Source organism: Corvus cornix, chromosome 8 (assembly GCF_000738735.6).
Source record: "Corvus cornix cornix isolate S_Up_H32 chromosome 8, ASM73873v5, whole genome shotgun sequence".
Lineage (NCBI taxonomy): Eukaryota > Metazoa > Chordata > Aves > Passeriformes > Corvidae > Corvus > Corvus cornix.
This window is the reverse complement of record NC_046338.1, coordinates 17,082,829-17,096,950: the sequence shown is the minus strand read 5'-3', so window position 1 is coordinate 17,096,950 and position 14,122 is coordinate 17,082,829. Positions and strand designations below refer to the sequence as shown.

The following is a 14,122-nucleotide window of genomic DNA, read 5'->3' as shown; positions in this document are numbered from 1 at the left end:
AGAAAATCTGAATAAAGGTGGTTTTCCATGATGTAGCTTAGGATTCCTAATAGTAATGTATGGCAACAGCACACCAAATGTAATTCAAATAAAGTACATGCAGGTAAAACAGTAAACAGTTTCCAGCTAGATTAATGTAACTGGATGAGAAATACTACCTTCTGTGTCAGCTGGTATTAAATACAGCTTTACTAGAAATGTCTTTTAATATACTGCCCTTAAAGTCAAAAGATAGTGCTTAAATGTACAGTTCATGAGATTATCTAAAACATACCTACCACTGTTTCCACTCAAAAAAGTTAAAGCAATAAGGGCTACTGAAAAGTGTTCTTCACAGGGAAATACTCATTATGAAAGCCTTCTGAAATACTAACATAAAAGCCTTCAGGAACACCTCTACAGGTGTTGCAGATGTTTTATACCATGTTATAGAAATGATAAACACAGATCATACAAAGCCCAGAAGAAAACTGCATACATCAGAAAGCATGTTGTACCCCAAAAGATGACCTTAAAAATAAATTCGTGTAACTCATACTTCTTCATTGTTAACTTGCCATTCTCTTTATTCATCTCTTTCCCACATAAAATACAAGCTAATACTAAGCATAATACAGAAAGTAATGCAGCTGAAGCAACTGAATGAATTGCAACCAATTCATTTGTAACCAAAGAAAAAAGATTATGAATAAAAATAACAAAGATAGCCTAAACAAACTAAAAATTGAGAAAGTAAGGTGTTAGGAACTTCTAGCAAATGAAGATCAGAAGAAACTGTTTTCAGAACACAGACAAGTACAGTCTGATGGTAAAAAAAAAAAAAAAGCTGTTTAAGATGTTAGGGTGCCATTTCCTGCTATAAACTTAGTATTGGATTAGCTTTAGTGGCAGTGGATTAGCTTTAGTGTATCTCTCAAGCGGCATCCAACTACAAGCAAAGCCTCAAATCCCTCTACTGTGGCAGGAATACATAGATTTTTAGTTATATTTTTCAAGTGCCCTTGTCAGCTTTTTGCAAAATACAGTAATATTAAAAAAAAAAAATCCTGCAATGAAGTTCAACTGCATACTGTGCTACTTTGAGATAATTGAAATCAACTGAAAAGAAATGAAAAATCTGCAAAGTGCTCTTGAAGAAATGCTTTAAAATTCACCACCTTCCTTAAAAAACAAAAATCCCTTTACACCACATGAAACATTGTTTTACATTGATCAAGAAAGAACAAGAAGAACCAACACTACAAAAAGCTATGCTGTCTTTGTAACAGCGTAACCGGTAACAGTCCTGAAAGGATAACAGGCAACATCCAAACAACTGTTAGATTAAGTAGGGAGATACGGGATCATGATCCTCTTCCCACAAATGAACGTAAGTCAGCAAAAAATCAAACCTCTTTTCCAATGACATAATGAAGAAAAGCAGTCAGGAAAGCCACAAGTTTCAGGTTTGACTTACATTCTGATTATGCCTGCATGAAGTTGAAATGCTAAGTACAAATGCTAAATACAAAGTACTACAAATAGCCTACCAAGATAGTAAGAGACATTTACATATACGGTCTTAAAATTCACATTTCCCAGCACCCAGTATATATACACAGCAGTATTCCCACCTAATGTGTGCATAATGGTCTGTATAAGCTCTCCCTTCAGAATTAAAACTTAAGGTTGAAACTTGAGTTTGAAGCAGTGATATTCCATGGTACCTTGTTATTGTAAAAAGCATGAATCCTGGCCATTCAGCACTATCTCCTTAAGACAATTACATGTTTTCTCAAAAATTGCAAGGCATTTTATACAAATGATGTCAAAATGTATTCATTACACAGCCCACAATTACAGCCTTGAAATATAAACCAGACAGAACATCGAACAACATTTTATCTAAGAATCACTAAGCATAAATACCACTGGCATCTCATCTTTAAGACTATTTTAAACCTCTTAAGAACATTACTTCAGTTCAACTATTGAAATTTCAGCAAAACTGAATGACAACACCACAGAACCAAAATAATTGGAAGTCACTGGATGCTAAGACATCCAAGCAGGAAGAGTAGGCAGCACACTTAGCCTAACACTGGGTTTGTCTGCACCTACTACAGTTTTAATATACAGAGCCAATCCCTGGTTTTATAAAACTCCAATTCCAATCCACTAACTGGATGTCCCTTCCAGTTAAAATGTCTTGTTGTGCACAACTACTCCTACCTCACTGCTTCCCTCTCAGGAATGCAGAACATAAAGCTGGAAGTCAGGGAAATCACACTTGTACCTCTCAAGTGCTAGGCTAGCGAGGAGGAACTGCAACGTCATTCCTAGAAAGATGATAATTATTCTCCCTAGCACCAACATCAAAGTGAACATGTTCTTAAAAAGCCATTTTGGAAAGAAGTTACCCCTGTTATGAGAGAGAGGTCTTAGTATTAACAGCATCTCAAACTTGGGGAGGTAAGTCAAAAGATCTAGTTTATGTGATTGCAAAACTTCAGCAGAAATAACACAAAAGACCTCACAGCTTTTACAAAACAAACAAGCAATCAAGATAAACCAAAATAAGTAACTCACAACCCCTGTTTCCTCAGTCTCAATCTCAACACTCAATCAGACCACCACACCTCTTCTACAGGAGTAAATATTTGAGTATCATGCAGAGCCAGGATACTTCACAAAACTGCTCAGCTTGCCTCACATGGTGACGTTTCTATTTAAGTTACATAGAACTGTACAATCTACATTGCCCTCACAATACTTACAATGTAGAAAAATCCCAAACATTTGGATTTTCCTCATAAGTTACTACTTACTTTCAAGAAATTTAAGTTTTCCTCTTTAAACATGCCATCTTCTTAGACATGAGACCTAACCAGACATTCCAGTCTGGTTTTTACCATTTTATTACAACATGCTGAAGAACTATTCAAGACAAGTTCCTCCTTTCCTTGTGCTCCTCCAAACAAATATGTAACACCCTGACCATATTGCACAGATCTCAAATTTCATCATCTATTGTTTAGCAGATTTCCCAAATAATAAAAACCATAGTTACTGAGATAAAGATTTTAAATAAAATTTCAATTCTCTGAAATTTAACTCTGAAAATAAAATTTTCACCCTTCATAAATCCAAGTACATATCCTTGTTCTTCTAATTCACAGTTCACAGCAGTCAAAACTCATAAGGCTGAAAAGAGATCCACTAAATTAAATAACATCAGTAATTGTTGCTGATTTAAATAATGCCATGCAACAACTACAAGCTACAGGTAGAGCTAGTTTGCAAATACTCCCTTTCTTAAAACAAAAAAAACTGCTTTGAAAATTTCTCAGCAATACAGTATCTACACTCAAGCACATTAATGAGTTTCACTGATCCTGTGAGATCTTTGCTCCTAAAATGAACAAGTATTGGTAAAATTAAATATGTAATTAAGTACCTGCACTGTTAGGGTCTAAATAAAGTAGATATTAGGGGCATAAGGGAATCAATTTTTGACTCTACAGAACAAAATTGTTTTATCAGTCTTCCTCAGTGGACCTTCAAACAGTTTTCCATTTACTAATCACAAATTTGAACTTGTTTTCAGGGAAAAACTAAGATAAAACATTTCATTTAAAAGCATATAATGTCCATCATATCTTTGCGGCTACTGCACTTTACTGGTTTATACCTTCTATACTAGGGTCTCAAACTTCAACCTTTCTTTCACTTGGTTATTTGACTTCTTTCCTGAATCTCAAATTTATGTCCATCCTAAAACTTGTTAACAGCTTCTTTTTTTTATTTTTTTTTAAATCGGTCTCTTTATAACCATTCCAATATCTGCAATCCTTACACATTCTCTACCCATCTCCTTTCTCAGCCACACCACATCCTCTTCTCTGGTATTGAGAGATTATCCTTTCACCCACATGTTTTTCACCCAGCATTATCTCTTCCTGTCTCTCTGCATCCTTCTCTATCGCATCAAACATTAGCTTCTTAACCTCACTTCCAAGGGCATTGCTGGCTGATTCCAGCTTATTACCTCATCATACCAAAGGATTACTGTTTGCTTCACTTGAGACACCAACACTCCCTTGTACATTTCAACAAGTATTTCCTGCATTCTCTCAGGTTGTTTGGGTTCTCATCCCCTGCAAAGATGACAAAGATCTGCCCCACTGCCACCCTCTGCTTGCAAGGTTTACCAACAAAAACAGTGAAGAGTCTGCAGCTGAGATCACTGCCCACTGTGCTGAACAATACTGGGGTTTGCACAACTCCCATTTGGCATGACCACGAAATGACACAGCCCCTGCTGGAATTCAAAGTTGGACTGGGGGTGCTCTTTATAGTGACTTTGTTTAGAATGCAGCACAACACAAGGCCACTGCGACTAATGGTACTAGGTGCTACATAAACACAAACATAAAATATACCCCAATGATTGGTTTTGATTGATGTCAAATACCCTAAATATTCCTCTAATTGTGACTGACTTCATATAAATAGGGGAAAAAACTGCAGGCCAATTAGATGCCATAACAGATAGCTGCAACAGGAATACTTTATCCATTTATTGTAAGGATTAAAAAGTCTTCGATATTATAAACATTACAATTTCCCCTTCCAGAGTATCCCCCTGCTGTAGAGACAGCCAACTGCACTGCAGCACAGGTGTTGTCTTCGGTTCACAAACATCAATTATTTTCCCACTCACTGCCAGAAGAAAACCCCATGCCACCTAGACCAAATGCTTATTTGAAGGATATTCTAAGAAAAGTAAAACATTACTGACTTTCTCTGAAAGAAATGAGCCATCTGGGGTAAAGACAAAGTGTTCAAGAAGCATACCCACATGCAAAGAAAACGCCCTCCAACTACTCTACCAACCAGAATTTACGAAGTGAGGTTTTCACACCCAGTTGAATTGAGCATTCAACATGAGAAGGAATCCAGTAATCAAATGCTCTCTTTCCAAAAGACTTATGAAGCAGATGGAGATCCAAAAGGCACACCCATCTTCATCACCTGCACTCACATCTGGTTACTTCAAGTATGCCAAAAGTTAAGGCTGCCTCTCAACTCTCCAGTGCAATTGCTGTCATCTCAGTTGTTCTTTAGTACTTAAATAACTCCAAACTAAAATCTAGCGGATGTCATTTCATTGCACAATACAAAAAAAAAAAAAAAAAAATCTCTTAATACAGAACTACAAAAAAGCACGTTATACTATTTGCTGTGTACCAGCCAAGGAGAAGTGATTCGCATGGTACTTGCCTCTGGAACAAACACTTCTGAGCAGCCACATCACAGCAACTGTACCAGCTACTTAGTAGTAAATTAACTCTATCCTCTCCAAAACCAGGAAGAAGTGCAAGGGTTACTTTCAGTATCTTAAAACACTATATTACTGTGCCCTTACACATTAAACAATGTTAAAGTAATATCGTAACAATATTTGTAGAATAATTTGATTACAAGAAACAAAGTGTATTCCAATTTTACAACCCAACTAACAGAGACAAAAATTAAGTTTATTTGGCCAAGACAACACAAGAGTTACACAGTAAAGCCCAAGAAAAATTCATGTCCTGCAATATTAGCATTTTAGCTCATAGTAAGACTGCGCTTCTCCTGCAAAAGACGTAAAAAGTAATAAAACTACGGACAAATGTACAAACCACCATGCCAGAAAGTAGTTTCATCAGTCTAATGCCCTTTTCATTGTAAATGACAAAGCAGAAGCAGAGTTCTAACTAAACAAAAGAAAAAAAAAATCAAAGAAAAGGTATTCATGAATCTTACATGTAACTATTTCAAATTTCCATACAGTAGAAATTATCAGAAAATTTAGTACACCTAAAATTAAGCCCTTTCTTGTTCTAGTCACCTAGCAGGAAATGTAATACTCCTGCCACTCTCCTCTTAGACTAGAACTTGTAGCTGAAAAAAAATCCAGCAACTCAGAAATTTATTGCAGATAATTCTATAAACAAAGTCAGTGTAGAGGGTCTGCATTTTAATGAAAACCAGAAGGCTTTTATTAGTATAATACTTTTTTTCCTTCTTTTCCCATCCAGCTGAAGCACTGACATACATGTGAAGACAAACCTCTAAACCTTCTGCCAAGAAAGCACTGGGACTGGGGTATGTAAACTCACTAGGGGCAAAATGAAACAATGTGATTGGAATTTCAGCTTTCACTGAACAGTTTGTTCACCATTACAAGGAAAAAGCTGAACATATCTGGACTTCGGGGAATTCTTTTCTCTACCAAAAGGAATTCAAGTTCTTTAAAAAGTATGCACATGTGTTGTATGAACAATGAAAACTTATTCTGAAATGTGTAAACTTCCCCTCCATAAAAAATAAAACACCCTACATTACTCATCACTGGCTTTACCAAGCACACTAAAAAGAGCTCTGCAATTCTAAGGACTGAAATATTTAAAGATACTATATTAACAAATGAGGGTCTCACCCAGATTAATCCAGTATAAGAACTAATTAAAAAATAACACTAATTAACTTTTAGATATTTTAGACTTAGGTCTACAGCATCAGTGACAACTTTACACAAGCAATAACACAAATCTTCTGTCTTCCAGTATTCACCTGCAAACACCTGAAAGCACAAATCATACCTACTTGGGCAACCCTCAGCTCATGAGCACGCTGCCAACAGACTTCTCTCTACTCATGCTTTCCTCCATCCCAAATTCTAATGAATTTGCCATTCCAAAGGATCGTTATTTTGACAGATACACTCTAAAGAAATCCTCAGCTTGGTTGAGATAAAAGATCTTGCAATCTCCAACAACCTTTTTACTATTCTCACTCAGGAAATCAAATGACAGCTACAGCATTTAGAATCTTGATAAAGGCAACTCTCAGATTTCATACTATGAACAAGGATACTGCATACATTTTTACAAGACAGCAATACTCTTCCAGTGTTCAGGATTTCCAGATTAGTAAAGTCTCATGTATGTTTGTACAAACTTCATTGAAAAGTATATACACTTCCAAGTACACAAACAAGTGGGGCCATAAATAAAAACAGATGCCTTTTTAATAGATATATTATAAAGTGTTCAAAACTCAAAAAAAACCCTTTCTAAAAAGACAGTCAAGGACATATGTATGCATTCTTAAATTATGTTCAACATCAAATCCAAACTGATAAAGTCTCATGACAATGACACACCCCTTCCTGAAAAAAACAGTAAAAAGGTCAGATGTTTGTGAACCAGACAATTGCCGGAAAAATACAGACAAACATTTCCAACTAAAACTCAATACAATTGTTTTCACACCAAAGCCTAAAGCAACTACACTTTCAATAACCAAGTATTTGATCCTTACATAACTTTCTAGTTGGAAATCTCAGAGGTCTTCACAGGGATAAGATAAGCTGCACAATACTCCTTGTGAAGGACTGGAACCTCACAGCAATTAGCCATTTTATCCAGCATGTCACCCAAGACAGAGGAAATGTGTAACCATCCCATGCATCTGGAAAACTCTGTAATCTTATACTTTAGCCACAAGACACATTCCTTGCACACATTTTCAGACCACAACAGCAAGAGTACTGAATGAAGAGAGAATCTATACAGAGTACTGCTTGCAATCTTTCGGTTAAGCTGAAGGAGAAATCTGGGGGTGTAAAAAAAAAAAAATCCATGTTCCATCTCTCAAACACCTCCCTGTTAAATAGAGTATTGCCTTTAACACAGTGTTTGTTAGCACACTAGAAAGTAAGTTTACAAAATATTAAGATTCAAGAGCACAGAAGAACTTCCATACGGAATATGGTTTGATATTTAGAATTATTTACAGTGGTTTGTTATCTGTATTAACAATACTAGTAACTACACAGCCACATTCACATTTGCTGTCAAGAAAGGTTTCTCAGTTTCAAGAGGAAAAACTTTTTTTGCTCGGAAAAAAACTTTTATTTAGCTAAAAAATAAATTTTCTAATCTAGTGAACAAAAACACAATACATTACTACAACAGAAGTATGCTACATAAAAGTTACCTACTTTTTGAATCTAACTCATATTTACATCCTGTGGATGTTTTCCATATATAATTACACTTGACAACTTTTAAGATTAGACAACATCACCACGTGACTTATCTTCTACAAAAAGAGACTGTGATTTTAAAATAAGAAGAAAACAATGTCTGAAAGTGGGACTGAAAGCAAAAGAAAATTTTTAACACTTTTGAAAAATTACTGATGCAACTGAGTTAATATTTTTAAAAATAGAACTTGGGTTTAGGCACAGCATGAATTTTGTTTAAGGAAAGATTAAAAAGAGCACATCACCAAATATATACTTTGATCTTTCTTTGGTCCAACATAACTAATTTCTAAAACACTACTCTACAGTGCCAGTGGTTTCTTAATTATAAAAGATGGTTTGCTTCTTGCCCCAAGGAGCTCACAACAATAGTATCATTAAATCTTCTCTAGCCATTTCTTTTTAATCATGAAATCTCAGCACAAAAGCCCTCAGCAAAATTTCTGTTTTAAATATTTATCAAGAGGTGAGAAACAGATGGCTAGACTGGTTCTACAGACTGAAAATGTTCTGACATGGTATTCAAACTCTTTTTTTGCCAACTGCTATTAAGGGGTTCACAGGGGTTGGACAACAGAATGTGCATCAAAATTCAAAAAACATCCTTCCTGGTTGGTTTTTTTTTAAAGAGACAGAACAAACTCTTTAATTAATTTCCAAACAAGCCACTTCAGAGTGCCAATCACTGTGTCTCCTCTCATTACACCAAGAACTTCATTATCAGCTACGCTCCAGTCTCCAAAGCTTAGTAAGCCTTTAGCATCAAAGCAAATGCACTACATATTCAATTTAACAGCACAATAACCAGACGCATTTTTTTAAATATTCTATATTAATGCTATTTGTACATTTTACACCCACCACAAAGAGAACTCCAGATGTACAGAAACATACACACTGAACAGATGCTCACACTGAGAAGATTCTTAAACATATCATAATCTATCATTTTTATTTCCAAATATTTGAAGTTACTACCCCCCTTCCTCCCCCTCCATTTTAGTTCCATCTATCTATTCTTGCCTTGTACATTACAGCACATTTTGACAGAAGTCAGGACACTTTATAAAGCAAAAATGCAAGTCTAACCACTACTTCAATGTGTGAACCCTCTTACTGTTCACGAGGTGAACATAAGCAAGCAGTATTTGAACAAAGCATGAAAAATCCCAAAAAGTTAATTCTGAAAAGTATCTGTATCTAAATTAACAGCAAAAATTTTCTTTCACAAATGAAGTGCAGCAATGCTACTTTGCAATTATGTGCCCTCTTTCATCAAATGATTGCTGCTTTACAAATGTTACCTACAAAGAAGTTAAACATTAGAGACAGGAAAATTCGGCAGCCAACAGCCAAATTCTCAAAAAATATACTTCATCTGAATTAGAGAAGACAAGACTTCCCAGTTCTCACTACTATGTTCTAACCATTAAGAGACTATTACGCAGAGCAGTTCACCAAAGTATCTTACATCTTCTGTGGTCATACCATAAGGAATATGTTGCAGAGTGACCACAAAGATATATACACTGATGAGAATAAAACTATTTGTTGAATACTACTTTCAAATCATAATCAAAATCCGCTATTATAATAAGAAAGCAGAAAAAGGGAGCATATTTCCCCCAGCACAGAAAATGTTGTGGAATGAAACAGTTCCAATCACAGGATGGCTTCTATGATTCAACGTCTATTTTGCTATTATTAATTGACATTACTTCATACAATGCTATCAAAAGAAACACAGCAGGGAGCATGTGTTTCATGCTTTTCAGACACACTGAAAAGCACCAAGTGCTTTAGCCTACTCGACATACATGTTTTGTACAATGCATATTCACTTCAGAGAATGGTGGTGTACTTATAAAAAAAAAACCTTGCTTGAAAAACAAACAAACAGCTACCAAATTTAAAGAATTAGAAAATATTGGCCAATCAAAGAAAATCTTTCCTCTGACCTTTCCCTGATGTAACAATTTAATTAGCATACATATGATTTTAATACCAGAATGGCCATATTTAATAATTACCACATAAATACCAGATATGAGTTCCTTTCTTTATCCCCTAATTTTTCTTCTGGTTCCTTATTTGTCTCTATATTCATCTATGCCCAGTTTTTTACTTTATCCAAAACAGCAAACAGTATAGAACTCCAGAACAACTTAAAAATTACAGCAGAAATGTAATTTAGCGTAAAATATCAAAAACCAGCATGAAGAGATAGAGCTTAAGAAGGCGGAGTTAAGGAGATATTAAAAAAGCCTGGTACAGAATCATCAAATTTGTTTCAATGAATTAGCAAAGCATACATACCTATATGCAAATGCCCTGAAAAACTGTAATCTCAATACCATTCTTAATCCTGAAAAATTCCACTTTATGAGATGAAAGCACTAAAGAAAGAGAGCTTTAGGCCCAATGAGGTGTCCAGAAAACCTGAGGAGTTCTCTGCAGCTGGGAACTGAACACAGCGAGTTCTCATGCCCCTGCTGCCATCAGCAAACCCAGAGCAGCTCAGGCTGCCTCCCAAAGCCCCACTGATGCTAACAACAGGAAATGAAGGAACTGCTACACTAGAACACAAATATGTCTAAGAGTTTATTTTTATCTTGTTCAGAGCCCTGTCTTAGAAGACCCACAAATACTGTTTTTCCTTGTGTTTTTAACCTAGATTTAAGATACTTCTTAATGAATTTGATTTTGTGCCAGATCTTAAAAAAGTAATGTTTACTTGCCCAGCACAAGTTAATACAATTAAAGTTTAATACTCTTTCAGTAAGTGAAGCACTAAAAATTCTTCCAACTAAGAAACCAGTTTGATTTATAAACATGTAGATTTTTTTAAGTATGATTAGATTCAATTTAAAAACATCTTAAAGGTATCCTGTAATGTAAAAACTTGCATTATCAAAGTCTAGCCATACAGTTACAAACAGACTATTTTATGCATAAAGTTACCTCACTGTGGAGTTGCAGATCATCGCCTGATATCAAGGAAAAAACATATTAAATTTTGCTGAAATAAAAGTATTGCAGTAAAACTTTTAGCTTAAAATTCTTGCATTATTTCTTCAAACTAATGCATAAGAATTAGTGACTTACAACAAAAGAAATATAGTAGGTCAAAATAAATTTCAGCTAGTTTCACGACACCATGAGTTAAATACCTATCATTAAAGGGAAGCCTGAGGTCAAAATCCATCTTTCTGCATATGTTTCTTAAGTGCATGACAAAGACAAGCACTTTCATACAAAAACTGAACACAAGACAGAGTACAAAACCTTCGACTGTCATTTACAAGCTGAACAAAAAAATTACAATTAAGTGGCTACAGGCTACAAAAATGAGCAGATATGAGTAACCTAAAACCCTATTTTCTAAAGCAATACATATTTAAGTGTTTACAGCCAGTGCTCACCGAAATGCCAACCCCCACTCTCCTCAAGTGACACTCACTTCTCACCTGAAGTACATGCAGGCATGAGCTACACACACACTCTTGTGTGGCCAATACAAACCACAGCTTTTTCTTATCCTTACTGCCAATATTACAACAGTTTTAGAACTCAGGCTTGTTACAGCAGTGCCATCAGTACTTAACAAGTGTATTTTGTCTGAATGCTCATCGTGCCTACAAATCCTAGTTAAGTACAAGGTACTATGCAAAAAACTAAAGTAACTCCTAAATACCTTTAAATCAGGCTTCTCCACGTAGTACACGTGATGCTATTACACCTTCATTTTGCATAATCAGACACAACTTAATTCAGGTGGCTTCAGGAGTTCCGCTGGCATTCCCAGCCCCCTGCGCCCCACCCAGCCACTCCGCCCGCAGCGCCACGGCTGCCCTGGCTCCTCGGGCAACCCCTTGTCTCGGCGTTGAGCAGATCTTTGCTCCTCTAGAGAATTATAGCCCTGCACTACAAAATACTGATAAAGATATTTAATGCAACTCGAAAGAAAAAAAAAAAAACAACAAAAAAACAACAAACCCACTTAACAAAAACACCCTATAACGCTAGGTCCAGATTAAGAGTTCCTGGACGAGACTTCAAGCTGCAATGTTTAGCTTTCTGTAATTTTTTTTTCTTAGTACAAGTGTCTCTGCTTCACAGTCTTTAAAAGCAAATAAATGAAGGGCAGGCGGCATTTAAAGCGGGGACGTAAATGCTCCTTGGTACTCTTCTTTTTTATGCCTAAGCTTTCCCACGAGCAGCGTTAGCTCCAATAGCAGGAAACCTGAGAGAGGAGACACAACACCCCACCACTGCGAGCAGGCATAGCTGTGCCTCGCTCCGGCCCTCCCCCGGGAGAAGCCCCTTCTCTGCCGTCCTCGGCACAACCGAAGAGCCCTCGGAGGGAAGAGCGGAGCTTTAATAAAGACCTAACGCGAGACAGACACTGCCTGTCTTGTTGCTTCCAATTCTTCGTATTTAAAACAAATCCAATGCAGTGTTAGCCAATGTTCTGCAGTACTTTTAGAGACAAAGATGTATAGTAGCTGCTTCTAATTAGGGCCGGCAGCTGAAAACGCTTTGCTCGTCTGAGCAGCCCGGTGGTTTTCGGGGGAGCAGCAGCTCTGCCGCCGCCCCGAGGCTGCCCGGCGCGGGCCGCTGCCCGAGCCGTGCCGGAAGCACGGTGAGGGCCCCGCCGCCGAGTCCCGAGCGCGGCGCTCCTCCGGCCGCACACAAAGCGCCCGTCCCGCCGTGGCCGCGCCGGGCGGGCGGAGGGCGAGGGGCCGCCCCGGGGAGCGCCATGGCCGCGCAGGCGGCGCGCGCGCACCCGCACCCCGGACGCGGCGCTCCCGCCCCGCCGCGGCCCCCGGCCCAGCGCCGCCGCCCTCCGCCAGCGCCGGACCCCCCGCCCCGCCCTGCCCGCCCGAGCCCCCTGCCCGCCGCCCCAAGGCCGAACAAAGCACAGCGCCTCCGCTCCGGCCGCTCCGCGCCTCCGCGGGACAGCCGCCGAGCAGACAAGGGAAGGCGGCGAATCTCAGACACAATGAGAAGCGAGCCGGGACTCACCCACAGCTCCGTGCCCCAGCTCATGGCTGCTCCGCGGGCAGTGCCGGCTCCGGCAGAGGCGGGGATGAGACGTCGGGCGGCGGCCGGAGAACGGGGCCCCCCCCAGGCAGCGCCGGTGCCCTTGGTCACTGGGGAGAGGCGGCGGCGAGGAACGACGTCGCTCCCAGCTCCAGCTCCGCCTGGCTCGGGAGGGGGAGCCGCGGAGGAGACTGGGAGAGGGGCGGGTCCGGCTGGAGCGGCGGGGCCGGGCCGGGAGCGGCCGGCGCTGCCGCGGAGCCCCGAGCGGCCGCCGGGCGAAGGTGTCGCGCCCGGTGCGGCCCCGCGGCCGCCGCGTTGTTACTCATTAACGAGGCGGCGGCGAGGCCCCGGGGCTTCGTGTCCCGCCCGGCTGCGAGGCCTCCCCGCCTCCCCAAAGCGCTGAGTCACGGCCGGGAGCGGCGGGGTCCCGGCTCGCCCCCTCCTCACCGGGCACCGCGCCGACACAGAGACACAAACAAAGATTTTTCTATTGTTTACATCACAGCTCTATATGTAAATCACAACTTGAGATGTTAGGAAAGGTGAGGCTGCCAGCTGAGGGAAACAAGCCCATTTTTGATAGAGAACTTGGATGAATCACATCATTGACTGTAACAGGGAGTTTCTTCAGCAACTAGAAAAGGACAGGTGTTAAATCCTTGTCAAAGATTATTTTTCCACCAAAGTGTTATAAAGCTACTGATAGAAAGCAAATGTTTTTAAAGCTACCTGACTTAAATTCCCCTCTGGGGGCATGAATTTCTTCATTTTCCTCTCATTTTTTGCTTAGAAATAATTTTTATAAAATGGGATAAATTACTGAAAATACTCAGCAAGCAGAACCCATATTGAGGATTAAAGTAATGAAGCAGAAATATTTATTAGTAGTTTTTATAGTTTAGTTATATGTTTGAATTCACTCAACATGGCTTTCAGAATTAGGAAAAAACAATTTCCATTAAATGCTGGAAAGATCAATCAGCCTTTTGCTTAGCTACCAGC

At 39.0% G+C, this 14,122-nt stretch overlaps 1 protein-coding gene across 3 annotated transcripts in view; it reads right to left on the bottom strand.

The window, feature by feature from the left end:
* The window catches only part of FNBP1L (formin binding protein 1 like), a 57,908-nt gene extending 44,572 nt beyond the window's left edge, over window positions 1–13,336 (bottom strand). For all 3 annotated transcript variants that reach the window (XM_039556131.1, XM_039556133.1, XM_039556134.1), the window contains exon 1: window positions 13,103–13,336. In XM_039556131.1, coding sequence (XP_039412065.1) covers window positions 13,103–13,126 — 24 coding nt within the window. In that variant the 5' untranslated portion in view covers window positions 13,127–13,336. The remainder of the gene's footprint in view (window positions 1–13,102) is intronic.
* Between the last annotated feature and the right edge of the window lie 786 nt (window positions 13,337–14,122).